Here is a 25,605-nt window from a genome sequence, read left to right as displayed (position 1 = left end):
AATTTTCTTTATAGAAAATAAGCCAAGCGAGTCGATCAAAGCTGGCTTCGTTGTTTCATAGAGGGTGGATCCCATCAAGATTTGTATATGTACGATTGTATGACTTGTAGACGTGTTCGTCTGTACAAGTCGGACTGACAAAATGTGTGGGATGAAACGCCTTACACATGACTGATTCTCGTGAAACATTTTTCCGCACGCTATGCGGAGAATAGAATCTACCCTTTCGTCCGTCTCTATCCACAGAATGATTTCCTAAAGTAATGCGGAAACGCAAGAGCGATTTTGATTGACGTCTACGGATTGTGGATTCGTAATAAAATACTTACTAGCAGAAATTAATTATTCTTTTCCGTTAATTTAGAGCAGAAAATTAATTGCGAAATAAAAAATAAGAGCATTCCTTGTAAAGTAAAATAAACTAAAGACACAAAGTATATATTTCAAGTACAATGAAAGAATAATATTTAAAAGTTATAAGATTAAACATAAATCAATCTCTGAAGGATGGAATTAACGAATTTTAATAACATGTTTTACAATCGTCTTAATAATGTTTTGTTCGTAGAAGTAAAGCATGAGACGATAAAACGAATGGAAGTAGATAATTTACAAGCAGCCACGGAAATGCTCTAGTCTGGTAGTAGCGCTGCTTAAAATCACATTAAGAATGAGAACCGTGCCGAAAATGACGGAGGAGGCAAATGTGCTGCAGGATGCGAACAGGATGAGAATGCAACGAGAAGAGATTAAGCTATATATGATATCAAGGAATGTCTCAAAAGCTATGTTGAAATATTTAAGTAATATAAAAATAAATCGAGAGAATAGCAAATTACATTTTACGGTATATTCAAATTAATGTAAAATTAAATGATTTGTTTCGAAGGGTGCGTTATAAATTATATAAATTAATAAAAATGCATTTTTAATGTATTATAAATACTTTTATGACTATAATTTAAATTCATTATAATTTATCAAATATTCAACGCATAGCAAATTCATAATTTTATTCATAAAATATCTATAGGCAATTAAAGAAGCCTAATTAATCAGTGATGTCTCTTTCATGATACATAAAAAGAAATATTTAAAAACAAAGAAGAGAAAAAAAACGTAAAGATGTAGAAAGAGAGAATTAATTGTACTGCGATCAATGAGACTCTTTTCTATCGTGCTAAAGAGCCGAGAGAGAGAAAGTCTCCCCTTCGCCCTTGCCTCGTCACGTCTTCTTCTGTCTGTCTTTCATCGTAGCTGACTGTGACAAATAATTACCGAAGCTTAACATAAGCCAGAGGCGGTATACTTAGCTAATAGCAAAAAAGAGCGGCGATGGCCTCCAAGTCGCTGCTCTACGTGCGAGCGGTCGACGCGTTTACGCCATGTCGGATCCACGGACGAGATGAATTTCCACGGACAATTCTGAGCTCTCCGTCAGCTATCACGACGCACCAATACATTCACTTACGTACCAATAAAGCCGAGAATTGAGACAGTGGAGCATGTGCGAATGTCAGCACCGTTCAAGAACACTAAGAATCTTCGAGAGATATCGTATATTGCGATACAAATAGATCTGACTTATATAATCAGTAAAAATATCAATAACTGACCCTTATAATTTTATCAATTAGTGTAAAAATATTATTATTATCTCTTTTCATGGCACAGTAGGCATACTTAGGACTTGTCCTGAATGATAAAGTCAGCAGATACTGAAGATTCTCTCTCTCTCTCTCTTCTCTCTCTCTCTCTCTCTCTCTCTCTCACCATCTTCTTTATTCTCATAGAACCTCGTTTTCTGACTAACTTATACTTATTATTGCATTACCTCGTGCTCTAGCATAATTCCAGCCTGTGCCGAAGGTAGCAAGGAAATGATGAGAGAGCCGGAGAAAAAGTCAGGGAAGGTGATGCCTTTTTTTTTACATAATTCGGCGCATATAATTCGCGCCTGAGGCGCGTAATTGAACGCACTAATAACAGGTGTATCGCCCTTTGCTTCTGCCATTGCAAGTGTGAGCAACGAATACGTCTTAATGTCTTCATTCAAATTATCGCGATTTTTTCAATATCCGTCATTCCGGCAATTCTGCGTTATCTCTTTCATCGCGTGTATAATATTCGCTTTCGTGAAAGACAGTTATTTAATAAGGATGCTTTTTACTACTTTTATTATTAAATATAAAGTTTCATAATAATTATAATAATTATAATAATTCTAATATTGTCGTAACATGAAGTGTGTAAAATATTTAACATTTCTTAGAATGTTCATTTTTAAACGTTATAATATTAAAGAAATATACGAAAAAAAACGTCATTTAGTATGTAAAATATTCATATAATACTAGGAAGTAATACATGACATGGAAGTAGAAGTAACAACACAATGAAACAAGAATATTTGATGTTATATCTAAATTAAATAAAATAAAACTTATTCGTAAACTAAAAGCAACTAATACAAATAAGGTTATCTAGATTAAAAACAAGTATAAAATAAGATGTACACTAAAATTAATCTTCATTTAAAAAATTCTATGATATGTTTCGAACTTTATTTAGTCCTTTTCAATCATATAGAAACTAATTTATATACCTAATTGCAGCTCATGAAAAAACAAATCGAATGTCAAGGTTTCCAATGGCGTCCGCATATACAAAATTCTCTCAATAGGTCGTACATATTTCGATTCTTCCGATTATGCTATTGACACAACTGACTGTGCTGTAAACAATATGTTGTCCTGAGGGCACTGCCCTGACAAAGGCAGCCATCAGGACAACATATTGTTAACAACACAACTAATTTTATGTGAAGCGTTACATTTTATTTATATAGATTTTCTTCCTCAACTTTTAACACATTTTTATAATTTATATACTTGGAATTGAATGGGAAATGTTATACGATTCAAGGTTATACGATTTTTAATCATTTTTCTTGTGACTATAAATGAGTTTCCCGTTGACAAGAAATTCGTTGCTTTTAATAACGATAGAAGCATCCGAATCAGAACGAGTTAAGGAAGAATCGAAATATGTGCGATCTATTGAAAGAATTTTGTTGTATATGCGGACGCCATTTGGAATCCTGACATTCGATTTATAATTTATCCATGTGCTATAATTAGGTATATATAATAAGTTAATTTCTGTATGATTGAAGAGGATAAGTAAGTAAAGTCCGAAACATATCATAGAATTTTTAAAAATAAAAGATTAATTTCAGTATATATCTTATTTTATGCTCGTTTTTAATTTAGATAACGTTATTTGTATTATATATTAGCTATATATTAGCCTGAAAAAATGGCAGCGATAAAAACACTTCAAAAATAAACTAAGAAAAAAGGCGTGAAGATAATATATGCTATACTAATTTACACGAGCATCCCGTTCGACACTTTGCGCGTACCCGACATCTACCTCTCATCCCGTGAGAACTGGAAGGGGTGGCGCTCTCATGAATGCGCTGTGGAGTTTCGTGAGCTCCTTAATGAACCTAGTTCGCGAAAACCATTAATAACGAAAGGACTCGGCGAGGAGCGCGCGCGGGCAGGAAAAGAGAAGCTGATATTCGGCGAGGGCCCAAAACCGCAGATCTTTCGTGAGAAACTCTCCGGAACAGCGGCTGCTTTACACTCTCTCTTCCATTATTTTTTAAAGATCGACTGCATCGTTCATCTTGTTCGAACACATCGGAAAATCATGAGACTCAGAGCGAATTAGCGAAAATAAGTTTTTTTAACGAGAACAAGTCGGATCACGGATAGTCTGTTTACACAGCGAATGAAGCCCCTAACGAAAGCTCTTTCTTCTCGGAAACGAAACATGGGAAACGGAGAGATAGTCAGTCGGCATGGCGAAGGGTGTCGGCTAGCCCTAATGCGACATATCAATATACGTGGATGGTAGTGATGGGCCAATATCGCATAAGTGGCTCGATTCGCAGTCATTTGTTACATTTTGTTCGGTCTAAGTAATTTAAGAGTCACCGTTTGCCCTCCATCTCTTCCTCCTCCGTCTCTTAAAAGGAGAAGACGAGGGATCGTGAAGAGAAGACGGAAATCTAAGAGAATGGGAAAACGGGAGAGAATAAGAAAGGGAAAAGGGTGAAGGGTGGGTTGCTTGGACCCTGGGGGGGAAGTTACTCCGCCAAGGAGGGAAACGGGACGAGGATGGTGCACTTCGCCTCCATTCTTCGGCAAATCGCGGCATATTTGTCAGATTTTTGTTCGAGAACAAAACCTTGCCGACCACCCCTGGCGCGAGTAAAGGGGGTGAAGGAGAGATGAGGCGCCTTAAGTGGATTGGCTTCGTTCGTGTATACGGTGTATGTGTATCCACGACGAATGCCTTAATTTCAGCTTCCCACCGGAGATCCTCGTCGCCTTCGATTCTCCGGCTATGCGAGAGAAATCTCTACTCTTTCGCGAAATTATAGTATTATAAATGATATATGTCTGCATATCGCAACTATCATCTTACTTATCCCGAGTCATATAATTGCGCACATCGAGTCTCAAACGAGAGCAACGAGTAATCGTAATTTCGAGCTACTATAACGCCACGAGTAATATATCTTGAAACTTAATTCACATCTTACGACATGCTAAATAAATATACATGTGCATACATATATACATGCACTGTATACTTTATATATCCTTTATATATATAAATGGATTAAAACATCCATTAAGAAGAAGAGAAAAAGGAAAGTAGATTAAAAAGTTTGTTTTTACTCACCCTTGAAGCCTTTCTCTGGCGATGAAGAATCGAAATTGTGGGCATCGGACTCGACATCGGTTTCATTTTCTAAGGGAGAATCAATCTGAAATCATAGATGTTTGACAATACATTACTAATGACAGTCGTAACAACAAAATTCTTATTTTTATTTCAAATTATTTGCTTTAATTAATCAGCTTTAAAAGGTCAGAACAATGTATTCTTTAACATATAAACGTGTATTATATTATATTATACATGATACATATATTTGTGATTCGTAATGAATAATAATTTGACCTTTTTAATTAAAGCGATATAATACAAAACAAAACTTTTCTATATTGTTTTATTTGAACATTCAAGACACAAAAGACGATCCGTATTAAATTTGAACATCGGATACACGTGTGAACAGCTGCCAACGGCTATAACAGCGTCTTCCCACGCGTCTTCTCGAAGCATATGTGATCCACCAATCTATGCGTCCTTCTATATAATTATACGACTACATTTCGTGTAAATATAAACTATTACGATACATACATACGGTTCATATTATAACGTAAAATAATGTTATTATTGCACACTAAACATAGAACGCATAAAAAGATGTGGAAGTAAAATAAACACTTCTACGTCGCTTATTTAATTTTTAAACACGTAAAAAAAGTAAATTAACAAATCAATTTTTATAACATTACATGAGGCATCGATATCGAGGACAGTTTTAGTTGTAATATCATCTTAATTAATTAATTAGTTTAAATCTGATATCGTTCTTTAATACAATAGAATTAATCCTAAATAAAAAGAACTGTAACTGGTTACATACTGGATATTATATAATTACATACATCATGTTAAGAAGAAAAAAAAAGAATTTCTAATCGCTTAAAAAGTGGGTATGGGAATTCGAGTGAGCAGCACACGCGTAGGTGTGATTACGCTTCTGAAACCCCTTTTTCCCATAGAACTAAATATAGCGGGTGTCATCTCTCTCTCCAATGACTTGGACACACGTGTCTCGCGCGACGTCGGTACAGCGATTCACATCTGGTCGATGTTTCCTGCCGGCCGCAGCATCCTCTGTGCAATGTGATTTATTTTCAAGTATATGATCCCAGAGATTCGCCACGATGAGAGATCATCGCGGCGATCGGAGCGGATAGTCAAAGGCAACATGAATATACAATGCGGTTACGAAAATAAAGCAAGACCGATTAGGGGTAAGTAGTGTAAAGTACAATCGTGGCGTGAAGTTGCAGCGTGTGCCCCCAATAAAAGCTCCTAGACTTTTCTGTGCTTAGTCTATCGATACTTGAAAAATATTTAAAAGTGAAGTGAAAATTAATCGAGTTTTTATGCTATAATAAATTAATAGATAATACTCTCTAAATCCGAATTAGTAGATAATCTGATGTCAGTTCCATGTCATTGGATTAGTGAATTCATAATGAAATTCAATTTAAAAAAATCAATAAAAAGGTGGAATTCCTACCCTAGCTAATCTCGTCTTAGTGTACACTTAATGATATTGATGATTGGAACTGACGTGCAAATATCGGTATTTTAATTAAGTATATGTAATTCTCAAATTCTTTTCTTTTTCAATTGAATTTCACTGATTATCCAATATATTTGATATCAATTATTATCCATTAATTCAACTTTAGAGTATATATAACAAAATAAATACGCGTAATAATAATAAAACTTACATATTACTAAAGTAGGGGAGACCGGGATTAATAAACTCATTTTTCAGTTTCGAATTTTTACAGACGAAATTAAGAGACTTATCGAAAAAAATGAATTCTACACTAGTTACTGCATATATTTGACTACCTAATAATATTTTAATAATAAGAGAAAACTGATAACTAATATGAAAAAAAAATGCATTTTTCTAATGCATTCCATCTGATTCAACTAGTCCCGGGACCGGGATAATTCGACTAAGATTATTAAAATAAAGATTAATGTATTTTAAGCTACATCTTTGGCTACATATTAATAAACTTTTATAAAAATATATTTTAAAGCATTCGCTTCGCAGAGCAAAACAATGCTTATTTTTGCAAAATTTATTCATTTCGTGCAAAAACACGTCGAATGAGCTTAATTTTCGAGATTGGATATGAGGAAACTAAACTTATAACATTATCATTGAGAAAAATCTCTTAAAAGGAATAAAATTTTGAGTAAGTACTATAAGAGTTGTTACTAAATGAATCATAATTCCAGTTGTGGTTAATCTACTATTCCAATCCGTTCATTTTTTAAAAACATTAACAATATATGATAACAAAAAAATCTTTTGAACTTTATTAAGTAAGAAATACACTTATTATCTAACTAAATAGAAATCATATCTCAGACAATCATATGCGATTGTGAAACAAAAATTTTAAGAATAAAAATATTTACTTATACGATTTTTTAAAATTGTGGCATAAATTCTATCATAGATGTGTTCGCAACAAGATGTTACAGTAAACTAGCTGCAGTCACTGCTGCGTGCTCAGACACGTTTACGTGTCTCGTGTTTTGTTTTTAATATAGTCTCGATTATTCTACTTATCCTTATAGTTAACTAACCTCGGTCTTCCCTATCTAATTATACGGGAAATATTAGTATTAATAAAAAATTCTAAAATTTCTTAAAATCAATTAAAAAATTGACTGTCTCAATTCTTGGGCTGCGCAAAATTTTTCGACAATAATTTTCAATCATAATCATAGCGATCGCTTAACGTTATAAAGCTACATCATCTACTTCATCATCGTCGACGCTTTCAATCGAGGCCACTGACAGCAGGAATGCATAATCTCTGCGGTACGGATTCCCCGAAGTTCCTTTCTTTCATCGCTAAACGTTATTCTCGGGCTTCCTATCTCTGGCACATTCTCCCTCGTCCCTCACTGGCCACGGCAAGAGCGCGTAAAGAGGAGGACGAAGGAAGGGAGAAACCAGGTAAAGAGCGTTCTCTCTATACGAGTATAAGGCCAGTTTTGAAATGCTCGGCAATATAGTGAGTTCGTTATGAGACTCGCCCCGACGTGGTATGGCTCATAATTGTAGACTCGAGGCTCGAACCGTGCACCTCCAGGCGTTACATTCTTCCCGACTGACACCTATTGTCCGCAGAAAATCTCGCGGATCCATCCGAAAACGTCATAATTGCTCGTTGACGAGCGAAGAAGGGTCGTTTAATTATCGCCCGGTTCGGGCGTTGATTTTTGTGGCCTAGTGCGACACGAATCACACGTCCGCGACATTTGGCTGGGCGTGAATTATGCGTAAGAAAAGCAAGAAAGGCGGACACGGACAAAACATTTCATGGCCGAGCATGAAAATTATTAGCCCGAGAATGTCTTAATCCCCGGCAGCGAGCCCAGTCCCGCGGTCTTCGGCTTTAACATAAAACTTTTTTTTCCGGCCGGGACTCATCGAGAGAAATGCCCCGGACGCGAGCTGACGGTCTCGCAAGATAAAAGTACTGGAACGCGGCGCAGTTCGGCGCATAATGTATGTGCTACGTCGAACGGCATCCCCCGTTTATTTCCAGGTTAATGCACGGTTTAAGGTACGGCTGCCATGCGCGCTTTTTCCTTCGCGAAGATCGAGATACCGGGCTATCGCATGCTTTACGTGTTCTAACATCGCTTTAGAGAGCGAAAATGCGCACGACTTTTTGCGCTGGGACGTTTGAGATCAAAAAGAAAAAATCCAGAGAACAGGATAGACGCGGAAATTATCAATAGATATAAAGTTATTATTAAAGCTTAATCATAAAAAATCATAGAATCTTGTAATCATACTAAATAATTAAATCAGATGAATGAAATATGTCTTATTTCATTGAAGAATAATTCGTTAATTAACATTATAGATAATTTATGAGATTAGTGCCTCGAATTAACTATAATTGATGATATGAAAAAAATATTCATTAAATAAAATATCGCATACAAATGTATATGTTTTTCCTTTTTTTTATTATATTTATTATTATACATAATTTTTAATTAATTCGTTTCATTTTCTGGAAGGCTTATTAGTAATAGTAGTTCTGCTGGCGCCTCACCGTTTATGTGTGCTTTATAATTTCTCTATACACAATAAAATAATAATAATAATAATAATAATAATAATAATAATAATTGTATGGATTATATCTATATATATATATATATATATATACATATAAAATTAAATATATATATTTCATAAAGGCATAACATACATGGAATATCAAGCATTATCGTTACGAATATCTTTTGAATTTACTCAAGTATCATTAGAGTAGAAGTCTTAAGTTATTCCCAGGCTGTCCTGAGTTATTTATCTGTCTGCACAGAGAGGGTGAATCTTACCTCCTCCTTCTCCGCTTGCTCAACCACGTCTTAATAGTACGAGCCACAGAGTTAATAAACCGACATAACGGCAATTCTCTCAGTGCATCTAGTTTCTACAATTTTTAATAAAAAATTCATATCTTTTCTAAAAAAAAATAAATAAAAAAATAAATAAATAAAAACAGGAAAAATATTTTGCACATACATTTTTAAATATCTACAAGACCAAAGAAAAAATAAATAAATAAAAATCCTAGACAAAATATTGAAATATGTACGAATTAAGAATGATATATTTATTTACAAAATCTAAGTATTAGTGATCGATTAACGGGAATTTAAAAAAAAAGCTGCTAATAGTCAGTTCATTTGTTTTCAAAGAAAACTTTAATGTCAGAGGAGATTTTGATAGAAAAACGAGAAAAAGCTATGAGAAGACTTAATACAAGCTAGGTCGGTGGAAAACCGCGGACTGCATAAATTCAAAGTAGATTAATATTGTCTCCGTGGCTGTCGCGGCGCCAAACTTATGGCGCTAATTCGGCGGAGAAATTATTACCGAGGGCTTGCTTCGAGTCATCCCCACTGGCACTCGTGTGTTTTGCGAAAAGGGAGTATCTTGTCTTTAATAGAAACCGTACGTGCTCCACGGGATTCCAAGCAACGTCTGTTAATATTTGAACCTCGGAACATTCTGCTAAGAATTGTCCTAATATGACAAAAGACTATATTTATAAATTATCCAAATATGTCTTTGAAATTGTAAACATTTGCTTTTGTATTATTATTATGGCATAATTATATATGCAAGTTATATAAGAAAACTCGTCTTCATTCATCTATTTAAAGTCATTGTATAGAAATGAGAATGTAATTTTGTGCGTTGTAAAGTCGAAATTATTTTATATTTAGTATAATCATGAAAACGAAGGTAAGTATCATTAACGGGCGTGATTAAAAAAAAATAGTATTCCGAAGGTCTTTTAAATAAATTAAGGGCATTTTGCATTGTTTTTCGTTTCGCGAAAGGCCGAGAAAGACGGCTGTTTAGCATCCTCGATGAAAAACTTGTCGGTAATTATTCAAATTATTTCCAAGGGCTTTTCGGTAGACCGGAGCCATTACGTGGCGAATGTCTTAATACTGTCCCTTTCTATGTCTACCGACTATGGAAAAGATGCAGTAGCCCTGCCGACATCATAAAATACAAGCAAAACGTTCAACACAACTGCAAGGTGTCTTTTAGGAGTTCCAGGATAACATCCTTAATCTAAATTATATCTTAAATGAATGTTAAACAAAATGTACAAGAAATGTATTTCTTTTATTTTTTATCATCTTTCTTTACCGTTACACAAGATATCGATGATTCTTGTAAAACAACGCGAATGTAATTCCGGATATCTATCATCGCAGCATGATAGCGCGAATGTGACGTCGATATAAACGTAAAGAATAAAAGGAAAAAAGATATATAGAGAGAAAGGAGGACTGTAGACGATAGAGAGAGAAAAGGAAGTGGAGATTACGCGGGGAGGGACGCTTTTTAGACGGTCACTAACATTGCGGAGGTGTTGTGTGAGAAGTGACTGATGAGTTTTCCGCTCGATTGGATAACGGGCTAGGCCAACACTCGCTCGTTTCTGAATTTTTTCCAACTCGTTCCTTATAACACGATGACGTTTGACCTAAATCCCGATAGAAACCTGACAGCGCTGAACGTTATGCGATCTCCAAACGTTGTAAACGTGAAGACTATTGATACTATCGTATCAATTTCATATACATACTTGTTAATGTAATAATTTAACGAATTTTACTCATTTAATATGTATAGGTAAATCTGAACACTTAACATGCAATAATTGATCGTATAAAAACTTATCGTTCAAATAGAATAATCACAGACTTTGCAAGCTTTCGTAATCCAGAATATTCAAATCATTTTTGCAAGTATATATTTGATTATAAAAATACATATACTTTACACTCTAAATTTTTTGCAGTGAAATCTAAAATATTTCACTTCTTGAAAAAAAAAATGACGATCTTCATTCTTTTTGAGAGCGAAATCTTATTTTTTTAGAATGAGATTTCACTCCTTTGAAGTGAAAATTCTCTCTAAAAAGAGTGAAAATTGTCACTCTTTTTTTAAGAAGTGAAATATTTCCACTTTTTTTCAGGGGTGGTTGCATTTTCACTCTCTTGAGTGAGACTTCACTGTAAGAAATTTAAAGTGTAGTATTTTTTCAGGAAATTTCCTTCGCAGAGAAATATAGTTTTTATTTTATATTATAATATCTATAAATTCAAGTTTTCTGTTTTGATAACAAATACCATGTTTGCATTTCAATCTATAATCCGTGTTAAATTGTTGCAGCTATGCTACAGTTTTCTTGAAACTTTGTGAAATAGTGGAAAAGCACAAGACCGAAATATATTACAAATATCGGTAATAACAGAGATAAGAATCCAACGTGATTAATTCGTAGATAGAATGTGTAATATGGATTACTGCCTAAACTGGAGAACACATTGCAGGAGAAAATATGTTGCCAATCGGGCGAATGAAGCATCGCGGACGTGGCACTTTAGGCCACAACGTCCATAAAGAACGGACCATGCTTCCGCTGGGGACAAAGACCGCCTTCATCATCGGGCACCGTCCTCTTTACCATCGTGTTCGTTACTGCGCTTCCCGACTCGTCGAAATTGAGCAACACGTCGATCACGCGTTGCGCGAGGACTTCTACCGAGTAAATGTCAAATATGTGCACGTCGTGACATAAGTCATGCAGTATTGAAATATAATGTCTCCTCAATGTAATCTCAATGTTGTAAGACATTAACTCGAATTGTGACCTTAGAGACAATTAACATACGAAATTATACATATATGTATCATCTATAAATGAAATATAAAAATTCAATTCAATAAATATTATGATATTTATTATTTCTTAGTTGCGCATCGATCCTAACAATGCCAATAGCAATCTCGCTATTTCCCGCGATACAGTATTCTCCGCTCAAAGTAACGTAGAAGAGGAGGCGAACTGGCAAATTGCAGAACGTTAGAGATCGCGAACGCGATTTAGTCTCGCGGCTACGAGCAAGAGAAAGAGAGAGATAGATGAAGACGACGAGACAGAGTAGAACGGCGGAATCACCCCTCGAGGAAACGCTCGGATAGTCCAGGGTGGTCTTAGCGTGTCGCTTAGCACCCTATCTGCAGGGATCTTCTCTCGGGCCAACCCCTACGGAGCTCGCATCTCTTTCTCTCTCTCTCTTTCTTTCGCTTAAGTCAGCCTCTCTTCCTCTCTTGCCACACTAGACCTCATGGGGGCTGCGTTTGTCGTGAGCATTACTCACTTTCTAGACGCCTACTTGCAAACCCCTCCGAGTCGTTCCCGAGGCTCAGTGACTACATTAGGGAACAAATCTTCCTTCTCTCGAAGCAGCGACTCCCGCGATTCGAAAGGCGACGCATACGCGCTTATAGAATGGATTGTCCGGTTGGCCCTGCATGGACCGACCACCACTCTCCATGTCATCTACAATAGTGAAACGCCTTCGCATACGATTTGTCTGCTAATTCGATCACATGCTGCTACAGACTAAATTTAAAGTTATATCTTCTCCATTTCTCTCGATATTTCTTAGTTTATCACAGCATAAATCGTGTTCTAGAAAATTTAATACATTTAGAAAATCGTTCCTTTGAACACTAATTGTTTCTAGCAATCTACCAATAACAAAATTTCTTTTTAGTGGTCTAACAGTTATCGAACAAATACATATAGATATGATGTGTTTTTTTTAATTAATATTTAAATTATTAAACAAAATTACGAAAAAGAATGATCTCTCAATTATATCTTGAACAATAAAGTAGTGTCAATATATAGGAATCATGTGTCAACAATTTCATAAATTTTTAAAATAGAAAATCATATTAAGGAGGATCTTGCGGTCCATGTAAGAGTTTTAAAGTATTTCGCAGTTGAGATTAACGAGATCCACGTGTCCGGTATTATCGGCACGCACCCAAGACCACTTGTTCGAAGGAGCAACCTGTAGAGGCTGGCATACCGTACGGCTCGCAAGTGCGTGCGCCATAAAGAGGGAGCGACGAAATTCAGGGTTAGCCGCGCGGCCAAACATAGAAACTGAAGCGTATGTGGGAACACGTGTACGCGTTTCCATAAATATCTCTCCGTAACTCCATGCACTCCGAATGCGGGATGAAAGAAAGCTTGCACGGAAGCCCATGTAACCGAGTCTTGTCCTTTCACCATTTCGATCTATCTCGATTAGCCTTGTGAGAGACAACAATCCTGTAACTGGCGAGTATTCAATTTCCCTCATTCCGAGAGATTTATGGTATGAAGTTAAAATAACGTTAAATATGTAAAAAATCATTTAAAAAAAAGGTTTCGTGGCTCCAAGAATAAATTAAATGTAAATAAAATGTCTATATCTTTTTCAAAAGACAAATTTTTTTTAAATATATATATATATATATATATCTCGACGAATTTAAATATATTATTTATGCATCAACAACCGTGAAGGTTCATATAAACATTTTACTTATATTAAAGATATGAAGATTGGAGATTAAATTCTTCGAGAAGAGTATTTCATAAAATTTGTCTCTTGAAAAGATCACTGATCCCAAAACATCTACGAAGCATCACGTCTATCGAAATTCGATTAATTGAACCACTGAGGAGTACACGGAATTCATGGACGTCGGGAGTGAAATACTTCGAGACCGACGTAATAAAATGTGCTCTCTTTCTGGCGGCAGGAGGCCCTCATTCAGGAGCCGCCACATGTCCCTCTGCGAAAAGAGTAGCTCTTCCTCACGTCATCTGCCGAGACGAAACGAGATGGGACGGGACGGGACGGGACGGGACGGGACGGGATGAGACGAAACGAGACGAGACGAGATGAGACGAGACGAGAGATGAGGCAGGAAGAGAGGGAACACATCGAGAAGGACGACTGACGAAGAGAAGCAGAGGCCACCGAGAAGCCGAAAGCTAAACCCGCCGACGCGATGGTGGGTTGGCCGGCCACAGCGAACCGTCAGTATCAACAAACAGAAGCTTAGTTGTTACCATTGCGAGGGCGAAAGGTTGAAGTGGACAGGAAACACGACACACACTACACGGAAATCGACCTTGGATTTTAAATCGACGTTCTCTATTTCGAGCACGCTTTTGATATAACCCAATTGATATAATTGCATCTATCAGTATTAACAAAAAAATCTCATAGCAAATTCAATTTGATGCACTTAGTGCAAGTGGTGCATTAAAGCTGTCGTACACAACATAAAAATATATTCAATATAAATATAAAAATAGATTAAACCACGAAATTTTCAATAAATTTTATTATGTTGTCAAGTGAAGTCTATATTTTATAATTCAAAATATTTGCATTTTAATTTTACACAAATTAAGTGCGATCAGTGCAATATAGTTGCTTTAACATGTATTAGCGCGTTTAACCGAATTCGCTATCAATTTATATCAAGTATGAAAATTCTCTCGAAAACACATGAAGGTTCTCCATCCTCTTTGAACATCTCTCATTCGAAGCACATAGTTGTACTATATACATATCTATTCGCAATACAGTGCAAAATAAGAATGCAGCATCCGCCCTCTTGCTGCAATCATAACTTATTCAGCGTTTGGGAACCCGATACGATACAAAAGATATCGGAGGCGGCGTGGAAGAGGAAGGGAGAGGGGAAATCAGGCTCATAAATCATGGCATTTTCAGATTTTCTTTTATCAGTGGCTCTCTAACGCACTGGCGGTAGTTCGATTCGCGACCGCTGTTGACCCAACGCCATAAATATCCCCATTAATATTAACTTAGGCTAGCCTAGGAGGCGAGAATCGCGAGTGACCGAAGCGGAGAGAAGAAAAAAAGATGACCGCGGCCTGAGGGAGAACGGGGCGAGAGAGAAAAAAATCTCGTATGCCCGAGGGCAAATCTCATATAGAACGCAGCTGGGAATTGAGCAACGTCCCGAAAAATTCATGGAGGAATCGAAGTTCCAGGGCGGGTGTGTCCGCGCAAGCAAATCATTGCACCTCGTTCTTCCCATCCCTCGCCGGAGAAGCATGAATTGATTACCGCTCGGTGGATGCAAGCCATCTCCGTTTTCATCTTGTGTCACGTGAATTTTATGACACGTTACGAGCCGAAGATGACAGCTGGGGAAAAACCGAGGTCACGGAGATTCCGATATCATTTTCAATCATTTTCTACTAGAAAAATCGACTTACGGTATCAGTAATAACTAATTATTTATATACAATATATATATATATATATATATATATATATATATATATATATATATATATATACATACATACATATATATACACACACACACATGTATATAAAATAATAGCTTACGCAATATCTAGCGCTGGAGAAGGCTGATAATGAAGAAGCCAATATTGAACTTCTTGTGCCATTTCATTCTTCAACGTCTATTAAGCCACACTTTCTTGCCGGCGTATCACGGCATGCATCACCTGTCGTCGAACGGTCCACGCTCTCACCATTTCGCACCGTTAGCAGGATCGGTGATCATCGCAAGAAAACATAACGTTATCAAGTACAGCTTATATGTGCGATATGTAAATGATTGTAAATTAGGTGCTGAGTTCATGAATGATTATAAGGCGTTTTTATTAGATAATGTCACAAAATCTCAAGTAATAATCAAGTATCGAAGCAAAGCGGTGTGAAACAGCGCAAGCGCAAATGAGGAGCGATTCGCTATAATTATCGTAACTAATGTCTCAAACGTGATGTGACGACCAAACTGTTCTTCATTAAACTCTCTCGCCGACGAATTTACGTCGTCTGAAATTTCCGCAATCTACCTCGATTATTTTCAACGCATTCAGGAACGAAATCGATGATGATGACGATGCCTTTTGAGCCTGCATCGGCTTAATTGATTTATTTCTGAGAGGGTCCACTGTGCGAGACGAAACACTGCGGTCACCCTATTGGCGAATGCGAAAAAAGGGCTACGTAGCTAGCTCTCGAAGAACTTCCTCTTTCACTCTTCGTAGTCCTTTCTTCGATTTTATCTTCGGAGGCATCGATAATTAGGGGTGATAATTACAGTGTTACGGCTACCGACCTCTAGCTACCGGTCTTTCGGTGAAAAAAAAAGAGATGCCGATGATAATCGTCATTAATGTAACGTTGTAATATCTCGATGTCCTTGCCAATGTCATTGTAACCAGCTACAAACATTTTGATCTGTTCGCTAACACCGAGTCTTTTTTCTTTTCTTTTTTTTTTTCATTGTCACGCGTATGTCTTTAAAAAATTTTTACACGTCGATAAATATAAAAGCAATGACACAACCTTCTGATAAATCAGCGCAAAGAGAACAAAAATTATGTATTTTTACGAATCCAAGGCGAATAATTAAAAGCCCATTAGATCCATTTGTTATTAGCACATGCCGTGCGGAAAGGTCAGATGTCAATAGTTACGCTATTAAAAATTTTAACGATGCTTGTTTCTCACCTCGGTTATTATTTATATACTTTCGCATTCTTCATATAGACATATAGTTACATTAATTTTATATACAAGCATATATTTCTTAGAGCCTTGTCATGGCGAAAACTTTGATATTCATCAACGTCATGTTCATATATTCATTTTTATTAATCATACATCAACTTTTTCTTCTTATTCTTCTTGATATATTTTAAAAAACTTATTTTTCCAAAAATGTAACAGAGACGAAGATAATTATAAAAGAATCATAGACATCGAACGCGCGCGCGTCTAGTATTATTACGTGGGATACTTTGTGGTTTGTACAGGAAGATTCAATAAGGATTTATGGATCTTGAAGACTAATGAGTTGAATCAGAAAGATAACTTTTCGGCCGGTCAGGCTTGGTTGTTATGATTCGATTTTAATGCCGAGTTCATCGACGCGGATAATTGTCGCCATTACCTGCACGAGAGGGCACATTTACTGTCGTCCATTGGAGAGAACTCGGGACGGTCTTGCTTCAACCTTCCGTGTAAACGGGATCCTCGTTTGTCGGTTAGCAGACAGAAAGGAACGAAGAGAAAAGTAAGGATAAACACGTGTCCATTTTCGAACAGAAGGATAAAATGTAAAGAAATTATGAAAGTGGCAGATAAATCAATGAAAATGCACGCGCACGTTAATAATAACATTTGCTTGTTAAACTAATCAAAAAATTTGCAATATTACTAAGTGTAGTGAGGATTTAAGATCGATATTCACTGTCGATTTTGACTATCCTAAACATTACACATTATATATATATATATATATATATAAAACATAACATCTTACAGTCTTAAGAAAGTCATGAAGCAATGAACTCAGATAACCGCTAATAATAGATAATAAAGATAATTAGCATTTAAAATATTATTTAAGACGGTCTTATAATTAAAAACTGATTATGAATATAAAGAATAAGAATTTAATCAAGAAAATAATTAATTTTTAAAGTCGACGAAGGCGAAACGTGAATTAAAACGAAGCCGGAGATTGCGAAAATCTACGGGTCTGCGAAACGCATAGAGCCCGACCGCGTGATTGTTTCGCGTGGATCCACGACGGATCGGCATATTTTGCGGGCCGGTTCCGATGCGAAGCGGCGGCACATATCTTTTTATCGTAGCCGCAACGGTAGCGGGGGCCCTATCGAATGTTTCCAATTTTCTGTTGGCGCTCCTGAAGGGAGAGACTCGACCAAGTTCGTCATACGGGATTCTCTCTTGTAGCGAGAAAGCGGAATGAACCGCGTCGGAAGGATCGCAGAATGGACGGGTGGAAGGGAGAACGCGAGAACGAAACGCGGGTACGAAAGAAAGAAGAGCATAGAAACAGGGAAACGGGGAGGGGGAGGGGGAGAGGGCAAGAGGAAAAGGAGAAGGAGGAAGGCGAGCGCGTCCAACGCGGACATTCGTCACACGACATCAAACGCGGGTGCCGCCCGTTGGAGACTCGACCGACCGACTCTAAAGACCCCGGTCGATCAGCCATGAAGAGCAGTCTGACGAGGAATTGCAAAAAAATCGGGAAAAATTAAGGGTGGATCAAAAACAGCCTAGTCGTCCAACATTGTGCACAACTTGGTTGCTATTCTTTATCGTCTTTATCGTCCTTGTCCTCGATTATGACGTTTATTTCATCAAAGCTAAACGAATGTACGTGTCTTCATTAATATCTCGTCGTGCGTTAATTATAGCTTGGCACATGCCGTTACTTTAATATCTTTATCTCTAACGCGGTTCTCGCGACGGTTACGGTTCACTTTTTGTTTAAAAGGTGCGAATAAAACGTGCGAATTGCGAATCGAACAAAAATGTAATCTGCCTCGTCAAGCTGCGTCAAGAATTTCGAACGTTCATTCCAAGTCGCAATTTACAGTTGAGCTTCGAAAGCTACAACATTCACGGCACATGGCGCAACCAAAACCAAATACAATGACTACTTGGAAGAGAGATCCATTTGCGACGAAGAAAGATCGATTAATCATGACGTGTAACGTGCTCATAAAAGCGCGCAAACAAACCGGATGGTGGAAAGGGAATGGTAGGGAGAGCGAAAGTGACATAAAAGAAAAGAGTAAGACGATCGACCTCGCGCGACGTAATGTCGTTGATCTCCTTCGGTCAACCGGATCGGCCGAAAAAAAAGGTAGTGATATAATGTAGATACGTGGCAAGATATATTAACTTTGTACTCCGACGACCTTGAATTATTGCACGGATGATGACGGAGCGGTAGCTGATATCTCGCGAGACACTCGATCACCGATCTACGCCGCAAGTCATCCTGATCATTGTGCGTGCCATGGTGCTGGACCGGTAGCAAAATCAAGGACTAACCTTGCCTGAAACGCTTTAATCCAGTCTATCCACCGCGAATAGAATATCTGATAATTCCGATATATCGTCTGATATCATGAGACAGATCTAAAGTCCGAGTTTTCATTTGCTGATTAACTTATAATTAGACTGATAACGATATAAAAATTGTATTTTTCATCTATAATTAATCAGTAATTAACTGATAACTTTGTGAATAACTTTTGAAGTTACTATTATAAAAATATTAGTTTAGATTAACTATAGCAAAAAAAAACACAAATTTTTATATTTATATATAGTGAGATTAAATTTAAATCATAAGTTAAGTAAATAATGAAAAACTGGATCCAAGAAGAATAAAAATTTCAATTTCTACCGCTTCGAATTAATTGTACTTTTGCAGCTTCTTTAGAAAAATTAGATCAAATAAGGAAATAAAATTTCCTGGAGTTTCAACTATTTTACATGCATTCTACGTACATGTATCCCGAAATTAAGTAACTTCGACAATTACAAAATAAACAATATATAGCAATCGGCTAATAAAAAGTAGTCTTTCCTAAGCAATATGATTTAAGTACGAGTATAGCCGATTAGAATAACCTAACTCCGGTTTATGCGATTATGCTTTTGAGTCGCATTAAGTTCATCGTCCGGGAACGAGCGGATTTTACGACAGAAGATTTCGCGAAACAATCTCGTTCTCGAGGGAGCTTCTTGCACATCGGGAGCCAGCCCACGGTTATTCGCATAACCGCAAATAATTACCCGCCCGTTATGTACTTTTCAGTCACGTTATGGTTAACGATAGTTAAAAGCAGCTAGACGTGCTTCAGGATTTATCACCGTCGTTATATTCTGACCACGGGAATCGACAGTTCCTTGCTATTCCATACAATATATAATTCCGCAGCACCAACTACGAGATCCATGTGAGAACAAAACGTACAATGAAAATCAAACATTTGTATTATGACCGATTTTCAATGAGGTTTATATATACAATTTACTTTTAAAACATCCTTGGACGTTGTACGATGCTGCTATTTGGTCCCTGCCCTCCCAATCTTCCTCCTGCAACTCCCTTGCGCTCATCACTCTTCAATGAGATTTAAATTGCTAACAAAAAAGCAGAATGATAAACTATTTGTCGTAAAATTTTGTCACGTCGACAGTAATCAGCGGGATGGGATGCGAGAAGAAATTTTTCTGAAAACCGCAAAATCCATTGGAGCGTTTCAATCGGTAGAAATGTTGGCAGGTTGACCAAACTGGATTCTCCGAGGCAAGATAGCAATTAGAATTCGCAGCTAGTGCAACCGCAATCGGTGAACCAGTCCAGCGAGGAGGCCACATCTCCTTCTCTTCCTCTCTTTCTCTCTTTCTCCCCTCTTATCCTCTTTATTCTTCTCAAACATAGAATAGTGCGACTTGGATTAACGGTTTCGAAACTCTGTCTCTGCTGAACGTTTGCTGACTTAGCTCACCAATTGCTTTCATAAAGTCAGTCGACTGTGAACCGAGGAATGTATTAGAATCCTGAAATTATTCCGCCGAACGAGAGAACATTGAGAATTTTTCTCCGCGACGCCGTTCCGCAAACGGCTGCTCTCGGCAAAAACCCGTGAGGGTTGGATAGCGTTCCGCACGAAGAGTGCGAAAACAATGTGGCACGGATAAACGTATGGTAGCGATGTCATTGTCACAAGTTTCTCACGTATATAAATCAAATCAGATACGTGACTCTGACTAGCAATGCAGCGAGTTAACAACAGCTAGCAGTTCCGTAAATTATAGAAGTAAATTATAGAAGTAAATTTTCTTACAATTTATCAACTAAGAGTATGAATGTAAAAATTTATTTGCACTTACATGCAGAATTCGGAATTAATACCGATTCGTCGGAGCTTGCGGCTCTATATATATATAGATAAGCTACAATTTCTAACGACTTCATTCTCCCGAGGCTAAAAGGACAATTAACACTTCTAATCTCAAATAAGGCATTTTCGGTTAATCCCGGCGTGAAAACGCCGGTCTTGGCGTCGTTATCTGGGAAGTCATTGCCGGTCCCGGTTACTTATCCATTGTCTCGAACTTAAGGGAAACAGTGGCTAGATCTTAAATCTAAATTGCATCTGTTTGTCACTGTCCGCTAGTCAGGCGGAACAAACGTATCGTTGTAACGACAATCAAGACATCGTGAGCGGACTATCGAGGCGCCGCGTCGGATCGTAAAACATTAAACACGATAAAATAGAATCCTAAGTACTTCTATTTAACGAAGAGATCTCCATGCATCAATGTATGCCATTATTACCAATGTATTGCATGTGAAAGCAGATTTATAACATAAACTTCACAAGTGCACGCTTGATTGATCTCGAGGACGCTTAGAGACATTTGTTATATCCCTGAATTCTTATAATTCTATGGATAATTTTACAAAAAAAGATTTCTGTTGGTTTTCAAAAATTCGCAATTTAATTTCCTTCATTTCGGTGGCAATCGTTTCATCATACAACTTTTTTTTTCTCGATTTAATCTATTTAATTAATTTGTAATATCCTTATATCATCTATTAAGATATAAAAAAAATAAATAGAAGATTCTATAGAAAAATAAAAAATAAAAGCAAAATATAGCATAATTTAAATCGAAACTTACCTTTAATGTAAGTAAAGCTCCAGGAAATATCCCGAGTGCCGCCAAGCTCAAGCTATCATCAATGAGTTCGTGTTCTCCTAACATTATATGTTGATCGTATGGTCCAGCCCCACAAATTTGCATTGTCTGAAAGGAAACAAAGTTTTCTTATCTAAAGATGGGAACACAAAATCTCGCATAACGCATAAGAAAATGAACCAATCAAAGTTCTTCATTTTCTTCCTTTCCATAAAATAAAAGATTTTAGTTGATTTTCTTTATGCGTTATGCAAAGATCTGTTCTCTAATTTTATTCACTTATACAATCAAATCGAGTTATAAGTTAACAAAAAAAGCGACTTCATTAGTTTTTCGATTTCTAACATGCATCGATCAATCGATAATATAATTAAACTTTTCAGAAAAATAAATTTTTGTTAAAAAAAACTAATAATACGTATTCTGTATTTCCCATCAGGATTGGCTACGCCCGAGGACATCTAAAATATATTTCAATACACGAACGCGAAAGTACTCGTAGAGCGAAGTTTGCGGCCGTGCGGAAAAACTAAGGGGGACTATTTGAGATTCTAGAAGTGGAAGAGTGCGCGAGACGAGCGTGAGTCCCGGTAATTGCTTAATTTGTGGAACCCGCGTAATGTTGGAGGGAGAGCTTGCGCCGCTAGCCTGTCCTCGGCATCGATGCGAGAACGTGTAGCTCGGTTTCTGTTTTACGATCGTCGAGTCGAACTGAACCGAGCCGAGCAAAGAAGTCCAGGAGGAGAAACGAGAAAAGAGGCATCGCGAGGGCGCCGGAAAGCAACTAAGGGACGGACGTCGTGTATAAAAAGACGATTATAAACACACGCACGATTGTTCGTGTATACTTGGACATACAATAATTACTTTTCATCAAATTATTCCTTGCTGAGAAGTAGAGCGATAAACAATTAAAATAAGAGTACACACGAGAAATGTACGGATGAGTGATGTAAGAATAAAGTTTGTAAGTCTCCTTCTTAGTTTTATATAAAGAGAATAAATTCTATTCTGTAATTATTCCCTGCTGAAATAAACGGCATAGGTCGTGGCGGATATTATTGTCGCTGAATCTTGTCCGAGATCGAGAGTGTATGTTACATCAAAACCAATCCTCATATGTCGTAAATGTCTGCCGGACTTCGTACAACAAAGAAGAGAATGACGAGAACGAGAAGAACAAGAAGAGGTGGTCAGGGTCAAAGAACCTCGAGGCTTCCTCGTTAAAGGAAGGCGCTCAACGAGCGCGATAAATAGAGGTGGGTTTAACAAGGTTGCGAAGTGACGGCAGGAGACCAAATTGCCTCGGGGTTGAGGAACTTTTGATATTTACGGATCCTGATAGCCGCGTCGCGTTGCGTCGCTTGTCGGGAGCCGAAACTGCGACAAATTATCTAGTGGATATAATCTCAACGTCTGCAATTGATAACGTGAGCTAGCATCAAACGATCTCCTCTCTCTTTTCAATGACTTGTACGATTTGCTTTCCAATCTATCCGTGAAAAATCCGGCGCGGCCGTTCGACCACGTTTTTATCGACCGTCATTTTTCCGCGAACGAGCTATCCGCGTGGACGAACGTTTTTTCGTCCCGATGCCATTGCGTTCGTGCCGCAATGAGAGTAAGAAAGGCGATCGAGCGGTACCGAGGGAAAAAATGGAACTGGTGACACGGAATGTGCTGGAAAGTAATATTTACAGACGGTCACTTCATAGGCGTTACACCGCGATTACGTAAAGCATGCCCGCGCGCTGGCGAAGATCAACGGCGGCCGCTATTGTCCCGATTTGCTTGCCCGCTAGCTCCGCGACATAACTGCATTCGACCATGAAACTCAAACATTTTTATTGGCGGTCTTTTTGTACAAAGGTAAAAAAAGACAACGAGCGCGCGGCGTGACTCGCTCGCATTTTTGTCAAACGCAAGAACCAATCCGCGAACAGTGACACCCTTGAATCGTGACGCCGTGAGATTTTCTAATGAAACAAAAACGTCTTTTATGCGCTTTCAAAATGTATCATTTTTTTCCTTAACATTACTGATAAAATTTCATTCTCACGAGTTGTAGTAGCTAAAGCATGATTTCGATCAATCGAATGATTTATTTTGATCGTTGACTTTCGTCAAGCAAGAGACGAAATCAAGTCAAAAGACACAGAGTTATAAAAAAAAAGAAGAGACAGCAAATGAGAAAGAATGATCAGGTTTCGGTATTTCCATTGACGTCGATAGCGGGAGGATATTAAAAGGGGACGTGTGTTCCACAGGATAAAAGAGACACGAACAAAAATTCGCCCGAAGGAGAGCTCAGTGAATAGATAGAAGAGTATCGCGCGTGAGACGGAGAGAGATATGCGAGATGAAGAGAGATCGAGCCGGGAGAAAGAGTCAAATGGAAGGTTGAGTAGAGCGAAGTGGAGTGAAGTGGAGTGGAGAAGTTGGAGACCTGTTATTAGCGCGAGGTTTATGCTCTTTCGGGTTTTTGCCAGTGGCTCCGCCAGAAAGAAGAGGGAAGAAGAGGAGGAGATGGCTATGGCCTCGCAATATAAATACGCTTAATAGTTTAAGCACACTGCCGGAGCCCGAGCATATGCTAACCAGTCATAACTACGCTTTACTACTCTTTCGTCCAGCACGAGTCGGGGAACGGACAACTGGACCGAGATAGCCAGGCTGAGGGGTGGCGGCCGGCTTCGGGCAAACGCAGCTCTTCCCATTTTGGTTCGAACAATAAGACCGCGCCGTAAAATACTTGCGCCGCAAATTGATTGATTATCCCGAATCCGCTTCTGCAGGTGACGAGCGCAAACAGATCAAGATATCGGATGAACTTTTTCGGATTTCTTTCGCGAGACTATCTCGCTCAGCAAATAATTGTCCCTGATTTTTCTTCATAGTTTTTGGATTCTTCTGAATTTATATCGGATGCAATTTTCTACAGAACAAATAGGTTCAAAATTTATGCAAAATTAGAAATGTATTGCCATAATCAAATCATTCATTTCTCGATGTACTTTGTCTTATGAGGTAGTTAAAGATTAAAATCGGTATTATAACTAAACATATTAACAAGCTACTTACCATTACTTTAAGTTCTTTCAAAGTAATCTCAGAAGATACTTTAAGTTCATGAGATCCTTTTAATTTTCTCCTAGTTCGTGAGGGACGTGCCTTTGCTATCTTCGGTTTTTTTGTCGTTACCTGTGACAACCGAAATATCCAATAAATAAAAGACACATCTAAATAACTCTTCCATAAAAAAAAATATTTGTAAGAATAATAATTCTTTGTTTATATAAAACTTTAACAATACTCTGCCTACTTATTTGTCTTCATAAATATTAAAATAAAAGATATGTAAACAATAAAATATAACATAAAATGCGCTTTTTTCGTAATATAAAAAATAAAAAGTAATTGCAAATCATAATATAAAATATCCTATTAATATCTATTGAAAATTTTCACATATTTATTGAAAAAAAATATTAGAAAAGAAAATTTAGTTCAGTAGTCATATATAAGCGCAATTCTCCACAATTATTTCTAAATCAACGTGAATCAAAAGTGAGCTGCGTAAAAGGAAGCAGATAATTTTTAAGGTCACTTTGAACAGAGACGTAATAATACTTATTACATCGTGAAATGCGTGAGATGGCATCAACTCGCCGTTATCGGTTAAAATTAATCTGGAAAGACGACCGCTTCCAGGACACTCGATGACTCGGCACGTCGGCCCATTAACAAAATTCTTTTCTCGTCCGAACGAGCCAGTATAACTCGTTAATACATACACACACACACACACACACACACACACACACACACACACACACACACACACATGCGCACGCGCACGCACATACGTGTGTGTGTGTGTGTGTGTGTGTG

At 37.4% G+C, this 25,605-nt stretch overlaps 1 protein-coding gene across 1 annotated transcript in view; it reads right to left on the bottom strand.

Annotated features, from left to right (window-relative positions):
• The window catches only part of LOC105621550 (ubiquitin carboxyl-terminal hydrolase 48-like), a 61,851-nt gene that overhangs the window by 1,422 nt on the left and 34,824 nt on the right, over nucleotides 1–25,605 (bottom strand). Inside the window, exons 15-17 of the mRNA XM_012203026.1 lie at nucleotides 24,796–24,915; nucleotides 21,697–21,822; nucleotides 4,759–4,843 (exon numbers count right to left, since the gene is read on the bottom strand). Coding sequence (XP_012058416.1) covers nucleotides 4,759–4,843; nucleotides 21,697–21,822; nucleotides 24,796–24,915 — 331 coding nt within the window. The remainder of the gene's footprint in view (nucleotides 1–4,758; nucleotides 4,844–21,696; nucleotides 21,823–24,795; nucleotides 24,916–25,605) is intronic.

This window comes from Atta cephalotes, assembly GCF_000143395.1.
Source record: "Atta cephalotes unplaced genomic scaffold scaffold00002, whole genome shotgun sequence".
Classification (NCBI taxonomy): Eukaryota; Metazoa; Arthropoda; class Insecta; order Hymenoptera; family Formicidae; genus Atta; species Atta cephalotes.
The sequence above is the reverse complement of the archived record's forward strand: the minus strand, read 5'-3'. Positions and strand labels throughout refer to the sequence as shown.